Here is a 16,800-nt window from a genome sequence, read left to right on the forward strand (position 1 = left end):
ACACATTAAAACAAAAACAAAAATATATAATATATACTAAAATTTTTATTAATATGGATGTTCTTTAATTTAACTAATGCACTATTTTAGACCAGACTTTTAAAAATGAGTTTTGAAGTATACTGTAAATGAAGTTTGTTTGCTTGTTTTTAAGATGTATTTATTTGTTTATTCATGAGAGACATAGACTGAGAGAGAGAGAGGCAGAGGGAGAAGCAGGCTCCTCGCAGGGAGCCCGATGGTGGGACTCGATCCCGGATCCTGGGATCATGACTCGAGCCGAAGGCAGGTGCCCGAAGGCAGGTGCGCAACCGCTGAGCCACCCAGGCATCCCTAAAGTATCATTTAAAGATCATTACTGCTTTTATTATTAATACTCCTTAAATTTGCTTTTTTTCTTATTCTAGTCTTAAACCTTATGTCAAAGCAAATGTAATATCTTTGCTAATTATAATAATTTAAGTTTGTTAAACAATTACAGATTTGATTTTCTAAGTCTCTAGTGCTTATGTGAGATTTAGCTTAGTACTATATATGCATATAAAAAATAGGAAATAGAATTTGAAGATTTATTTCTAAATTTGTGAACATTAATAATTAGTTATAGATTTGTCTAAAAAGTTATATTGTTTTTGATAGCTCAATTTTTAATATAGATGTATGTTTATGGATTTAAATTGTTCTCAAAATCTATAGTTAGGTATTAAATGGAAAGTAAACCTACAGTTAACACTTCTGGTCTATTTGAAAGTAACACATTTTTATAAAATCACTCTAGCAGGTTTATAGACACTTTTTCTGTTAATTTTGTATAAATTGTTTTTATAGTAGTAATTTTAGAAAGCCAAGATAAAAGGCTGCATATTACATTTGCATGGTTGTGGTATTTTTTTTTTCCAGTGACAGTTTCTATGAAGATTATGTTCCCTGTAATATAGCAGATCTCTAATAGTTCTCATGTGTGTTCTATGCCAGGCCCTAGAGAGGTGTAATACTAGATGCTAGGGCCAATTACACTCTTAACTGTACTTCCTTTCAAGGCTTGTCAGAGATGAGTTTTGAAAGAAGTGGAAAAAAGTCTGTTCTGAAGTAATTCAGTGTAGGTGTATCTATGATGCACGTGCGTAAGCTTTATATTCTTTGAATATAAGGTGGGTGAAAGTATTTTAGTCTGACATGTTTTATTCAGTATAAAGTTGAAAATAATTTAGATTCCACATTTCTGACCAGATTTCAGCCATTTTTTCCAGACCTAAAATCACAGTAGAGGGCTTTTTCTTTACTTTAGAATGTTCCATTTTATTTATTTTTTATTTTTATTTTTTTAAAGATTTTATTTATTTATGAATGAGAGATACAGAGAGAGAGGCAGAGAGAGAGAGAAGCAGGCTCCCTGCATGAAGCCTGCTTCTCCCTCTGCCTGTGTCTCTGCCTCTCTCTCTCTCTCTCTCTCCTCTCTGTGTATTCTCATGAATAAATAAATAAAATCTTAAAAAAAAAAACTGTCTTACTGTATACTTTTACTGTCCTGCCTTAGCCCTCCTTGGTACATCTGATCTATCTTGTTACCATTCCTCCCAGACCTTTACATTATGTACTCTGGGACCCAGGTCAACAAACTCTCATGTCTTCCATCACTTTTCTCCATTTATTTAACTCTCCTAGAAGGCACTATATTCTCTCTCTAGAGGACTTTCTGTCAGTTAAAACACCCTGAAAATATAGGAATAGGAGGCCAGACGTTCATGGTCCTAGTCCCTCAGTGCCCTTTCCGAAACTATTACTGCATAGCATCTAACTCACCCTCTATACTTTCTTGACCCTATCATTCTTCCGCATTCACTGAAGACACTGGATTTACCTTTCCACGTCTGCCCAGTCACATAATGTACTTAAATGATCATTCTATTCCGTTCCCTGGCCTCCGACTAATTGGACCTCCACCACAGTAACATGTTTTGTGATCATTGGACACTCACCATCCACAGAAATACCGTGAACCTTGAAACCCAGAATTGCTCAGCATCGGAAATCAAGTAGTTTTCAGGCCACGTATAACCAACCGTATAGCGTGTTCATAGCTTCATTTCCTTTTATACTGTTACTTGATTTCCAGTCCATTTTAAGCCCTCCATTTTCTACCAGGCTTTCAAACCTCCTTCCTTTTTAGGGCCTGGATTTCATGATTGATCATCTGAACTACTCTCTCTCAACAGTTGCCTTCACCTTTGTGTCCTTCCACTTGGCAAAATCCTAAAACTAAATTAAATTTTGTTTCTATAGCATTTGAGCTCTGGGTTCCACTGAGTATTCAGTCCCTGGGAGAAGGGTCTGTAGCAGTTCTCAGAGGAGTATTGCTACAGAGGTTTTTTACCAATTTTGTACTGGTGCACTACAAATTCACATTTCAACACTAAGCTTGCACTTTGGGACTTCTTACACTGCATTTATTTGGTCACTTTGGCCACTCTCTTTTTCATTTACTTCATTAATTGTATTAGACCTCTGCCATTCTGTTCAATCTTCCTATCAGTCACCTCCCAGTCAGTATGGGAATTCTGTTGTTTTTTTTTTTAATATAAATTTGGGGTAATCAGGTAATAACTTGTTCAATTCCTATTCTTCCTCACCTGTCTTCCTGTCTTACAGTTGAGGTGCTCCCTCCCTGTCAAGCCAACCTCCTGCTCTGTTCATGTCATGATCTTATCACTTCATGTTTGTTCTGAAATTAAACCTTATCATTAAAATTGTATCTTCAGCCTTTGCCCTCCCTACTCTACCTTAGCCTTTAAAATATGGTCAAATCTCTTATTACAAAACAAGACCAGAAAGCTTCCCTTGACGCTGCTCCCTCCCCTACAAAGCAACCTTCTAAGCCCCCTTCTTCAGATGCTGTCTCCTTCCTTTTAGTAATTTCTCAGCACTCTGCAGTCTGTCCCTTGCCCTCACTGTTTCACTCAGACCTTCTAGCAAAAGTTAGGGTTGTTCTGTTTGCAAAGTCTACTGGCCTCATTTAGCCTACTTAGCATTTTATGTTATGGTTTGTTTGTTTTTTTCTTGAAATTCCCTACTGTACTCCCATGGTTTAGAAATGCTGTTCTTTCCTGAGTCTTTTCCTATTTCTCTAACCATTCCTTCTCTTTTTCTTTTGTAAGTGTCTCTTAGTCTGCCTACTTCTTAACTTCCTGAGAATACTTTTGACCCATTGATTTTTTCATTCTCCCAGAGTAATATTCTTTGTTCATATGATTTATTAAAAGATTCCAGTTCTGACCTCTCCCCTGAATTTCATACTTCGATATTCAACTGCTGTCTTGCCATCTATAAATTGCTTCCGGCCATCTGTTCAAAACAGTACTTAAATTTCTTCTTCAGCCCCAATCCCTGCCTGCTTTTTTTCTTCCTGTGTTCCTATTAATCATTAACACCATTAATAAATAGCCCAGCCTTACGAAAAAGACAAATTCCTGGAAGTCAGCCTACACTCCTCCTAAAACTCTTTCCTCCACATCCATTCACCAAGCCCTGTAGATATTTTCATAGATAGTTCTCAAAATCACCACCTTCCTTTACCCAAGGCATTCCCTTGATTAAGACGTTGTCATCGTTTGCTAGATGACCTAAGTGCAGAATGTATCTGTGTTCTTGTTGAACTGTGAGGCCCATAGGTTTTACAACCTTTTCCTTCTAGTACATAGGGCACTGACTGACAAGTAGTAGGCACTCTGTGAAAACTAAAATTGTTTTCTAAAACATACTGATTTACATATGGCCTAATCGTGCATTTACGCTCTCAAATTTCATTTCTAGCTGCTAACCTAAAAACTGTAAAGGGAGAGGATGGGGAAAAGTAAGCAAATATGTGTAGATTCTTCAAAGTATTCTGTGTATGCCAGATACTGCATTTAATGTCTATTTTGTAACATAACTTTGAAATTCATCAAGGTAGTTGTCCCCATTTACAGACGAAGTAAAGTATAATTGTCCTGCCATACAGCTAGTGAGAAGCACAGCTCAAATGCAGCCCCACGTCTTTCTTGTTCTGTAATCATATTGTTTTCACTCTTACTGGTTACTTAAAAGTCAGACTTTTCCATAGTGTTACTGATACTTCATACCTAGATGCTCTATTCAAAATACTCTTATTTGTCCATATGGGAATTTTTTTATTATGTAAACTTTTGGTCTTCACGATCTACATCTGACTTAAGTGTTTTGTATAGCAGTTCAACTTGTAGGCTGTTTTTTGCTATAAACTTTACTGATTATAAGTAAATTTTTTTGTGTGTATATACCTGAAAAATACACCTTTTCTTTCACTTAAGTAATAAAATACTGAGTAAATTAGGAACATATCTTTTTTATTTTGTTTGTCTAAAAAGGGGAGAGGGGCAAAAAGAGGGAGAGAGAATCCTAAGTAGGTTCCACACCCAGTGTGAACCCACCTGGAGACCAAGCTGAAGTCAACAGACACTTAAACCAAACCACCCAGGCATCCTTTATCTTTTTGTTTTTTTAAAATTTGTAAGGCTAAGACATTAGATTTTAAAATATTATGCTTTTGGAGACCCTTTGTACCATATCCTTTGTGTAAGACAAGAGAAGTAATCTAAATTTATCTGACTTATCTCATCTATTCTGTTGGAAAAATACTCTGTTTACATTCAGAATTACTATATGCTAGATCTGTAGCTGAGTCCAAGGCACAGTCAGATGGCACCTTGTTAACGCCCATTTTGAGCTTTTGTATGGGGCTTTGGTCTAACAACATTTAAAATAAGTATTTAAGATTATTTTCCTGGATGGAAGTTTCTTAAAGGAATCTTTGCATTGAATACTAACTCTGCTGGGATCCCTGGGTGGCGCAGCGGTTTGGCGCCTGCCTTTGGCCCAGGGCGCGATCCTGGAGACCCGGGATCGAATCCCACATCAGGCTCCCGGTGCATGGAGCCTGCTTCTCCCTCTGCCTATGTCTCTGCCTATCTCTCTCTCTCTCTCTCTCTGGGACTATCATAAATAAATAAAAATTAAAAAAAAAAAAAGAGACCCGGGATCAAATCCCATATCGGGCTCCCAGTGCATGGAGCCTGCTTCTCCCTCTGCCTGTGTCTCTGCCTCTCTCTCTCTCTGTGACTATCATAAATTTAAAAAAAAAAAAAAAAAAAAAAGTGAATACTAACTCTGCTAAAAAGGATTCTGGCAAACTCTGTAGTATATCTACCTTTTGGAGACAGGACTGCATATAATTGTATTAAAAACGATATAAAGATGAACCTGTCTTAATTATTTTCATCCCATGTTCTCAAACTCATTTTAGCAGAGATTCTTTTTTTTTTTTTTTTTTTTTTTCAACATTGCATTTGAACTTACTGTTCTATGGACTTATTTTTGGGCTACAGGGTAAACTACCAGTGACTAGAAAGATTTCTAGTTTGACTTTTTACTTGTTTAAAGTAAGACAAGAAAGGAGAGACAGAACTATGTACCCATGTTTTTAATTTGTTGAAGTGGTTTTTGGTTTTTTGGGGTGTTTGGTTTCGAATTTTTTTTTTCTTTGGTGCTTTTGGTTTTAAAGGAGATTATTGAAAGGTGAAAATTTTATGTTTTTAGAGAGAAAGAGAGTAGGGGCAAGGAGGCTCCAAGGGAGAGAGAGAGAATCTTATGCAGGCTCAATTTTCACGGCCCTGAGATCATGATGACCTGAGCTGAGATTAAGTCGGAGGCTTGGGGCACCTGGGTGGCTCAGCCAGTTGAGCATGACTCTTCATTTCTGCTCAGGTCATGATTTTGGGGTCCTAGGATTAGGCCCATCTTGGCTCCATGCCTAGCATTAAGATCCTCTTTCTCTCTCTCTCAAATAAAATAAATCTTTAAAAAAAAAAAAAAAAAAAAGAGTTGGACACTTAACTGACTCAGCCACCCAGGCTCCACAGGGTTGTGAGAAATTTAAATTTTATTTATTTATTTTTTAAAGATTTTATTTATTCATGAGAGAGAGAGAGGCAGAGACACAGGCAGAGGGAGAAGCAGGCTCCATGCAGGGAGCCCGACGTGGGACCTGATTCTGGGACTCCAGGATCAGGTCCTAGGCTGAAGGCAGCACGAAACAACTGAGCCACCTGGCTGCCCAAAACTTTAAATTTTAAAATTGAATTTTAAAACCTTTTCACATGCTGTATCTTACATGATATTTGAGAATATCAATATTTATGTGTAACCTTTTCATTCCAGTTTTATAAATGAATCATGAAAACTATATTCTACATCCCTAGATCAATGCATTTTATCTTAGAGGCATAACTATCAGTGAATTAAGAAATCTATTTTAACGAGAAAAGATCAGCTCCTTTTTTCTTAAAAAATACATTAGGGATCCCTGGGTGGCGCAGCGGTTTAGTGCCTGCCTTTGGCCCAGGGCGCGATCCTGGAGACCTGGGATCGAATCCCACGTCGGGCTCCCAGTGTATGGAGCCTGCTTCTCCCTCTGCCTATGTCTCTGTCTCTCTCTCTCTCTCTGTGTGACTATCATAAATAAATAAAAAAAATCAAGTCTTACAATTTATTCCAAGTTGTAGAACTTTATAAAAAAAATACATTAGAACAGAATTTAAAAATCAGAATGCATTGCAAATAAAATACACAATATGTATGCATTTATACTGACTCACATAAACTTTACTAGTCTTTACCTACTGAAAACAAATTATATGTGGCCTAGATATTTAGTAGTTATTCTGCATAATAACAAGAATATTTTGACAGAACGAAACATTCAAAGTGTATTTTTTTTTTATTTTTTATTTTTTTAATAAATTAATTTTTTATTGGTGTTCAATTTACCAACATACAGAATAACACCCAGTGCTCATCCCGTCAAGTGTCCCCCTCAGTGCCCGTCACCCATTCACCCCCACCCCCCGCCCTCCTCCCCTTCCACCACCCCTAGTTCATTTCCCAGAGTTACGAGTCTTTATGTTCTCCCTTTCTGATATTTCCCACACATTTCTTCTCCCTTCCCTTATATTCCCTTTCACTATTATTTATATTCCCCAAATGAATGAGAATATACACTGTTTGTTAAAGTGTATTTATAGAGTTTTAAGGGAAGATACCAATAAACAGTGCAAGTCATCTGGATACCTTTATTTTAAAAGACTTATGAAGTGAAATGTGGATTTTAATCACAGTAGGGTTTACATTCTTCTAATAGAGATTGAAAAATCATTTAACTTAAAAAAAACAGAAAATCTGTTCTTTGGTTGGGAATATAATAAAAACAAAAATAAGTATGGTACTAAGCCAGTTCTATCTATATTTTTAATAAATTTTAACTAAAATTTCAGTTTACATAGACCTGTGGGTAAAAATTATATGCTTATTAAAGATATAACTGGGGATCCCTGGGTGGCGCAGCGGTTTGGCGCCTGCCTTTGGCCCAGGGCGCGATCCTGGAGACCCGGGATCGAATCCCACGTCGGGCTCCCGGTGCATGGAGCCTGCTTCTCCCTCTGCCTGTGTCTCTGCCTCTCTCTCTCTCTCTCTGTGACTATCATAAATAAATAAAAATTGAAAAAAAAATATTAAAAATAAACGCTTTTAAAAAAAAAAAAGATATAACTGTAACTTTTATTCCATTTAGAATAAATTAAAATCTCTTTTTAATAAATTACCTAAATCTAATATGGCAAAATTATTATTTTTTAAAAGATTTATTTATTTTAGAGAGTGAGAAATAACAAGTGGGAGGGGGTGAAGGGGAAAGAATATCAAGCAGACTCCACACACAGTACTGTCACAGGGCTCAATATCTCACTGCTCTGAGATTACAACCTGAGTTGAAACCAAGAGTCCGGATGCCTAACCCAACTATGGCACTTAGGTACCCTGCAAAATTATTTTTGAGTATGCATGATTCATCTGATAATTTATCTCCCATTAATTGTTATTTTTATATAATTTAATAAATTAATATATATTCAGTTTTCTATAAAAATTATATGAAAACAAAATAGTACTTTGCGTATGTTTCTCACAAAAATTAATATGAGCTATGACAAGGAAACTATTAAATGCAAAAATCTACTTTAAAGATTTAAATCCTAATGTGAATGCATATAATCTAAGTACAGTCCATCTTAAAGCAAAGCAAAATAGCGTTTACCACACTAAAAATCATTAAGCCATATTGTTTTGTTTTTTAATATTTTATTTATTTATTCATGAGAGATATGGGGGAGGGGGCAGAGACACAGGCAGAGGGAGAAGCAGGCTCCATGCAGGGATCCTGATGTGGGACTCCATCCCAGGACCTCAGGATCATGCCCTGGGCCGAAGGTGGCACTAAACTGCTGAGTCACCCAGGCTGCCCTAGCCATATTGTTAAAGAGCATTTGTAAAATCTAAACTGCCAGATCTAGTTGTTGCTATTTTAAGCTTAGAAATGTAACAATTTTGGGATGCCTGGGTGGCTCAGGGGTTGAGTGTCTGCTTTTGGCTGAGGGTCAAGTCCCACATCAGGCTCCCTGCATGGAGCCTACTTCTCCCTCTGCCTGCCTCTGCCCCCCCTCTGTGTTTTTCCTGAATAAATAAAATCTTTAAAAAAAAAAGTAACAATTTTATCCAGTTCTTAATTTTTTTTAAGATTTTATTTATTTATTCATGAGAGACACAGAGGCAGAGACATAGGGAGAGGGAGAAGCAGGCTCCGTGCAGGGAGCCCGACATGGGACTCGATCCCGGGTCTCCAGGATCACGCCCCGGGCTGAAGGTGGCACTAAACCACTGAGCCACCGGGCTGCCCCTAGTTCTTAAAATTTTTTAATGTTTTATGTTCTTCATATTATTATTATTTTACATTTATCTATTTTTATATTTAGAATGGCTGTCTTCAGTGTATAAACAGCAATGGCTTGCTATGCTCCGGGCAGAACAAGACAGTGAGGTGGGGTAAGTATGTTAGGTCATTTCATTGTTCATAATAAACAAACAAACCCTGCTATGAATTTTAAAATGCATTTATTATATTGAAAAATCAAGAGGTGTTAAAGTAGGGAAAAGATCATTAATCAGCTTTTATTCTTATATTTATGTAACATCAATATTAATAATCTTTCTGGTCAATTAGTGAAATGTTTGAATAGTCATTTACTTATTTATAAAAACTGAATAATTCATAAACTGTGTTTCACCTGGTGTTATATTAGGATTTTCTTTCAACATACTGAAATATTACTTGGAGTAATGGTTTCACAAAGAATGATTTTCATACTTCTTTATAGGTAAAGCTAATCTTATTTGTGGTAGTATTGTGATATTGTACTTTTTATTAATTATCTAAGAAGTATTTTAAAGATCTCTGAGTCTAAAATGAATTAACATAATCCAGTTATAGATGACCCCCCCCCCCCGCACACACACAATATTTTTGTGCTTTTTTCATTTGAAGGAAAAGCAGATATCTATTCTTTCAGTGTGCTTTGCAGTTCACAGAAGTACTTCCACATTTATTATTTGATCTTTATACTAGCTTCTTGGCTATAGGCCATGTGAGGAGACAATCCATCTGTGAGTATATATGGAAGAGGCCTTAAGTTTGACTTTTTTTTTGCCCCTGATTTAACACATTTTCATGTACCAAAAAACTTGCTAAAATATATGACCTAGTTATGTTTTATCCACACAGTGACTGTCTGAGAGTGTTATACAAACTCATGGTAATGATTATGAGGTTATTTTCCAGGATTCTTGGTTTCTACTTTATAATTTATATTCCATCTTTTTCCAAATATATTCACAGCATACTTATCCTACACAAACACACTAAGATTGTTGAAATAGAAATAATAACAAATCAGGCAACCCGGGTGGCTCAGCGGTTTAGTGCCGCCTTCAGCCCAGGGTGTGATCCTGGAGACCCGGGATCGAGTCTCACATCGGGCTCCCTGCATGGAGCCTGCTTCTCCCTCTGCCTGTGTCTCTGCCTCTCTCTCTCTCCTCCCTGTCTGTGTTTCTCATGAATAAATAAATAAAATCTTAAAAAAAAAAAAAAAAGAAATAACAAAAACCAAAAAAAAGAAAGTTAATTATTTAATGGAATTCAGATTCAAAGCATTTTGTAATATATGAAATATTTTCAAAGTCATCCTCATTCTTTTGTATATTCAGTTTTTAGATGTTGGGTGTTCTTATTTTTCAAGATTTTCCTCATCTGTATCTTTACTGAGTTGAACATAGAGTCTGACCCAAAAGACTGAGCTGGAATAAGTGGGTTTCCTCCCCTCAGAAGTTTATGTATGATTATAGCACCCCAATGAAGTGCTCTGTTTTATAGACACTGAGCATCTGCTTACTGCTGCAGGGTTACTAAAGTGAAGAAGACCGTGTATTTCCTGAGTGCTAGGTTATAATCTAATAAAATCTACCTCCACAGTTTTCTTTCATGTTCTTCCTTCCACATTGCCAACAGATAATCTTTCTGAAGCAGAAATATAATTGTGTCACTTCCCTGCTTAAATATGTCCAAGGATTTAATGATAGGGACTATTGTTATTTATATGTGATATATATTATATTAACATTTAAAAAAATTCCTTGTCTTTAAGAAATTTATATTGAACTATTTACAGATTAAAGGATATGCCTGGAGGATTAGCCTCAAAATGATCAGCCAGAAGGGATATGGGGAGAAGTAGGCTTGGAGTAAACTAAAACAAAATTATTGAGCTAGATGGTGAAAAAATTTAGCTCATTATACTATTTTATCTACTTTTACGTTTGAAATTTTTCATAATAAAAAATGTCAAAGTAACAGAACTAATGCCTGGGAACTCTCTACGATCTACAGGAAAAGTTAAAACTCTTATTAGCATAGTCTGGGGGGCTTGTCCAAGTCTATCCCAAATGTCTTTCACTTCGCCTCCTCTCGTGCTCATCTTAAACTCTTGATGTATGAAATTCTTCATATATTTGGGATTCTTTTATGCTCTAGATTCTTTTTACCTACTAGACCTTCTACCTGAAGTGCCCTTGTCCTGCATTGAATCCACCCCTAACCTCTACTTCAACAAACTCCCACTTGGCACAAATAATACCTCCTCTGTGATGATCCCTCTCTAATCCCAGGCAGTAAATCTGTGCCCTCTTCCTGCCCTAACTTCACAACTCTCTCCACATAATTGTAATTGTTACTTATATCTCTACTAGAATGAACTCTTGGATGTCAAGGACATGTTTACATTTACTTATTTTTTGTATATTTGTTTCACTATTTTAATTTGATGATGATTGAAGTCCCTAGTATCTATATCTAGGCACTTAATAAATGTTGTATATGATGAATATATTGTATTATTTCTATCATTTGGGGTTCCAAACTAATCATGGCTTTTTGTTATCATAACTTGAAATAAAGTATTTTTCTTAGTTGATTAAGGCTTTCTTGGGAACCAAGAAAGATCAATTGATACAATTCTATAGCTGCTTCTATTAAATACTGACTTTGCATGATTATACTACATAAAAGATAGCTTGGATATGAAGTACTGTCCAGTGGTAGATGATACCAAGTCTCATCTTAAATAGATTTTAACGTATTTTACTTAGACTTTTCAGTGTTTTATTTTTTTTTTTTTTTTTTTTTTTTTTTTTTAATTTTTATTTATTTATGATAGTCACAGAGAGAGAGAGAGAGAGAGAGGCAGAGACACAGGCAGAGGGAGAAGCAGGCTCCATGCACCGGGAGCCCGATGTGGGATTCGATCCCGGGTCTCCAGGATCGCGCCCTGGGCCAAAGGCAGGCACCAAACCGCTGCGCCACCCAGGGATCCCAGTGTTTTATTTTTTTGATGAGAACAATTTCTTGTAGATATTTTTTTCCCTCTGGTTTGGCTAAGCCCTAATAAAAGTAGTCCAAAAGTCAGAGCTAAGAAAAACATTAAAGTTACTAATTTTTTTAATTTAGCAAAGGCAATGGGCAAGATTTAATCAGTGCTTTTTGTATTTTTTTGTAACCACAAAAAGATATTTTTAAATCCATTAGCCAATTTTTCTCTTCTTTTAAACTTAATTCTTTTTAAACTATTAGTTGCCTATTTTCTATGAGATTTCACATCTTATGTATATTTCTAGGCCTCAAGAAATCAATAAAGAAGAACTAGAGGGAAATAGTATGCGGTGTGGTAGAAAGCTTGCCAAAGATGGTGAAGTAAGTATGGGTTATGACTCTTAATATTCTCATGCAAATTACTGTACTACTAGTGCAAAATACACTTTTGTGTAACAATCACAATACCTGCCATACCTCAGAAGAGCTTTCTTGGTAGTTTCTGTAGCATGGTCTCCTGGGCAAGGAGTGGTGATTAGACCTTTTGTGTCTAACTAAGAGATATAAGAGGCCTCTGCAATCCAGAAATTAAGATAAATAAGAAATTATATGGGAGCTCTTACATAGTCTTAAAAGTCATTTTTAAAATTTTATGATTACCTTAAATCAAAGACATTCAAACCCTTTGATTGCTACCTGCATTTAGACTTCTTTTATTCATTACCACTATATATAAATGTATATAAGTGAAACAAAAGTATTATGAAACAATACTATTACTGTATCCAAAAATCCTATTTTCTTTTTAATTTTTTAAAAAAGCTTATTGTGACTCATTAAATTGATTTTAATGGGACATGAACTACAATTTTTAAAATCCCACTCTAATTGTAATTTCCATCTTTTTTTAAAATTTATTTATTTATTCATGACAGACGCAGAGAGAGAGAGAGAGAGGCAGAGGCAGAGACAGGCAGAGGAGGAGCAGGCTCTGTGCAGGGAGCCCGATGCAGGACCCAATCCCAGGACTCCAGGATCATGCCTTGGGCTGAAGGCAGGCACCAAACCGCTGAGCCACCCAGGGATCCCTGTAATTTTCATCTTAAAAAATAATTCAGCCTGGGTTGTCTGGGTGGCTCAGTTGGTTAAGCATCCGACTGTTGATTTCAGCTCAGGTCATGATCCCAGGGTTGTGGGATCAGGCTTCGCAATGGACTCACGCACTGGGCATGGAGACTGCTATAGGTTCTTTCTCTCCCTCTGCCCATCCCTCTTCTAAAAGATAATAATAAATCAGTCTAATTTAGATAAGCAGTTATTTTTCTCCCAAAGTTTCCCTCATTTTAACTTTTCTTGTTTTTAGACATTAATTAAGTTTACATTCAATAATTGTGATAAATATTAGTAGCATATGAAAGGGGAATAGGTAGGTGTCTTCTTTACTCCTTAGTCTTCCTTGTTGCTACTTCCACAACTCCCTCCCTCACTGAACCACAGCTCCTTTGAAGCACATGCTTCTACTACACCACTCAATACTCTACACCACTGAATAGCATCATTCACTGGGCTCTCCATATTTATCACTGTTCTTGTTGTCAGTCTTGGTGATTTCAGTGTCTCTATTCCCTGACCTTTGTCCCCACAGTGATCTTAGCTCTACCCTACCTCCAGCACCCATTTTCTGGAAGAAGCATATCTTCACTTTTTGCTTTACTAAACAATACACCCCCTTCAAAATTGCCATTTCAAGCATACCATTTTCAGATTCCACTTCTATTATCTTTCTAGCACTCTCTTTCTAGAACCTGGACTCCCAACAATTTTTTAACTCCACTGGGATGTATAATACATTATTCTTACTACCTTTTTTCCCATTACCCTCTCATCACATCCCTACTTCTTTCTTTACTTACATTTTATGTTCCATCTTAAAATTGGTTCCTGGTTAATACTCCTAACTTCCCTTTTCACTCTGTCAGGCTCAGCTGGCTAAACCCCAATTCTTATTAAATCCTGATTTGCCATGTACTCCATTCCTGCTTTCAAATAGATGGATATGACTAAAGAAAAACTGTACCCCACCAGGTTTCACTTGAATGTTTGTAACTAAACTTCAGGTGCTGCATGGTGACCCTCCTATATTTACCTATTGAATTTATCCTGTCATTCTTTGAGTACCTGTCAGACCTTCTTTAAAAGGGGCAGTGCTATCTGTCTCATTCTTACCTATAACCTTATTTCCTCCATCAGAAAATAAAAGCAATAGGAAGAGAATCTACACATCCTCTTGCCGAACAGTTCTGGTGATCTGTCTGCAGCTATAGCTATGCGCTCTGCTTTTCCTCGTATTAGAATGGATGAACCATCTGCTTCTATCCATCTAGTCCATCCCCTCCCCTCATGGCAAACTCCACCATCCCTTCTTACCTATTCAGAGGCGTTGCTCCTTCAGTTATCACCTGCCTCTCCTGCATCAGGATCATTTTCTCTTCTACTGGGTCATTCTCATTGAGCATTCAATATACCATACCACCGCCCATCTGGAACCACACCCTGACCCCACATTCTTCTCTAGCTACCACTCCATGTCTCTGTATCTCTCGAAAGCAAAAAACTCATTGAAAAAAGTTGCTCATATTTGTCTATATTTCCGTTTTTCTGATGCTCTCTTGAATTCACTCCAATTCATTTATCACAGTAAATTCCAGTGAAACTGCCATGTTGTTGTCACCAATGATTTCCACATTGCCAAGTGAGGTAGGTAGTTTTTAGTCTTCCAGAAGCTCTTGGCAGCATGACACATCTGCAGTCACTCTTTCTTGGAGATTTTCTCCATTTCACTTTTGGGACAGCATATTCTGCTGGTTTTCTTCCCAATTTATTTGGCTATTCCTTCCAAGTCTTCGCCTAGATCCTTCTCTTTCTCAACAAATGTTGGTATGACTAGAGGCTCTGTACTTGGGACTTCTTCCCTGTCTAAGCTCACTCCAAAGGAATCTCACCTAGTTCAAATGACTTCACACTGATGACTTCTAACTCCAGATTCATATATATAGCTACTCACTTGATACCTTTCTTAGAATCCTAGTAGCATCTTGAATAAAATAGTCCCAAGCTGAACTCTTTGATTTTCATCCCCAGACTTTCTCCTTTCCAAGGAATTCTCTAACCCATAAAGGGCCTCTCTCTCATTCATCTGTTGAATAGGCTGCGAACTTGAGATACTTCTATCTTAAATACCATACCTGGTGTTCATCAGAAATTCCTCCAGGCTCTACTTATGAAATAGATTCTTAGCATGTATGCCACTACACCCAAGTCCAGGCCACCGTTATCTCTTGCCTAGACTATCGTGGCAGCATCATAACTGCTCTCCCTACTTTTGCTCTTGATCTTCTACATTTTGTTTCCCATATAACAGCCAAAATCATTTTTTTTTAGATGCAAGTTAAATCATCTCAAATGTTTCTCCCTTCCCTAGAACTTTCCATCAGCCTCTTACTGCACTTAGAAGAAATGCGTGCTCTTCCTTACTAAGGACTCCTAAGCCCTACATTTCCTGACCCCTGACCAATCCTCTGAATGTATTCCTATTTTTCTGTCCACCTATGTGATTGCCCTAGCCACATAGCCTTCTTGACGTTCCTCAAAGAGGCTAAGCATGTTTTTATCTCCAGAGCTTTGTACCTCCTGTCCTCTCTGCCTACTTCACTCTGCAGATAGTTACTGGTCTGCCCTTTATTAGACTCAGGGCCCTGCTCACCTAGTGTCTCCTTAGAGAGACTTTACCTGACCACCTGTCTGAACCAGCAGATTCCCCAGCTGCAAGCTTCTCTGTCCTGCCATTCTATTCTGTTTTGTTGTCTTCCATTCCATTGCATCTATTCCTTCCACACAGACATACGCATATTAAAATAGCACATTGTACCCGCGCAGAAACTTACTTCAATGCCTAGAGCAGTACTTGGCACATAATATGTGCTCAATAAATACCTGTGAGCTATTGAATTAATGTTGTAACTCTTAGTGTCAACCAAACACTTGAAGCCCTAACTTTCCTTCACTATACCTTACCAGCTTGCTTAATAGTCCATTAATAGTGATAGATTAAACAAACTTGTGAACCGCATGATGGTATTTAAAATAACCCAGTTGTGGGGTGTCTGGATGACCTTGAAGAGCTTGCAGCTCTTGATCTTAAGGTCATGATATTGAGCCCCAAGTTGGGGATAGAGATAACTAAATAAACTTTAAAAAATAAATTAATTAAAGTGACTATGTATCTGTTAGTTATTTAAGGAATTTAGAGTATTTTTAAAGCAAGGTAGATTTTAATGGGTTCTTAATACCTCCATATAGCCTCCTAGCCCTCTAAGCTATACCTCCTTAGAGTTGCAGTCAAAAGCCATATTACTTACGATAGAATAACAGTGTGGAGACATAACAAAACAGATCATGAAGAAGTGATATTATGAAAGTACCTTAAAGAATGGTGACCATGAGGGCTGCTTTTCTGGTTTTGAAATACACTATACCGACACGGTAAACCTTTATATATATTCTGTGTGATAAGCCTTAAAGGAAAAGTACCCATGAGGGATAAATATTTGAAAGGAGTTAAAGAAAGGACATTTTGAAATTTTTATTTTTGATTTGCTAGTGTGATAAACTGAAGTAAATCTTTCTCTTTTGTATTTCCTTAGTACTGCTGGCGGTGGACAGGTTTTAACTTCGGCTTTGACCTGCTTGTAACTTACACCAATCGATACATCATTTTCAAACGCAACACACTGAATCAGCCATGTAGTGGATCTGTCAGTTTACAACCTCGAAGGAGCATAGCATTTAGGTAGGATGAATTTCCCTGCCCCATTCCTCCTCCAGAAAAAATAAAAGAAATGAAATAAAACCCAATAATTTACACCAACCATAGTAGAGTTTTGATAAGATACAATATATATGAAAATATATATGAATGT

At 36.9% G+C, this 16,800-nt stretch overlaps 1 protein-coding gene across 1 annotated transcript in view; it reads left to right on the forward strand.

Moving 5' to 3' along the window:
* The window catches only part of GMCL1 (germ cell-less 1, spermatogenesis associated), a 56,680-nt gene that overhangs the window by 22,888 nt on the left and 16,992 nt on the right, over nt 1-16,800 (forward strand). The window contains exons 10-12 of the mRNA XM_038551514.1: nt 8,877-8,946; nt 12,127-12,202; nt 16,525-16,670. Coding sequence (XP_038407442.1) covers nt 8,877-8,946; nt 12,127-12,202; nt 16,525-16,670 — 292 coding nt within the window. The remainder of the gene's footprint in view (nt 1-8,876; nt 8,947-12,126; nt 12,203-16,524; nt 16,671-16,800) is intronic.

Source organism: Canis lupus, chromosome 10 (genome assembly GCF_011100685.1).
Source record: "Canis lupus familiaris isolate Mischka breed German Shepherd chromosome 10, alternate assembly UU_Cfam_GSD_1.0, whole genome shotgun sequence".
Taxonomy (NCBI): Eukaryota; Metazoa; Chordata; class Mammalia; order Carnivora; family Canidae; genus Canis; species Canis lupus.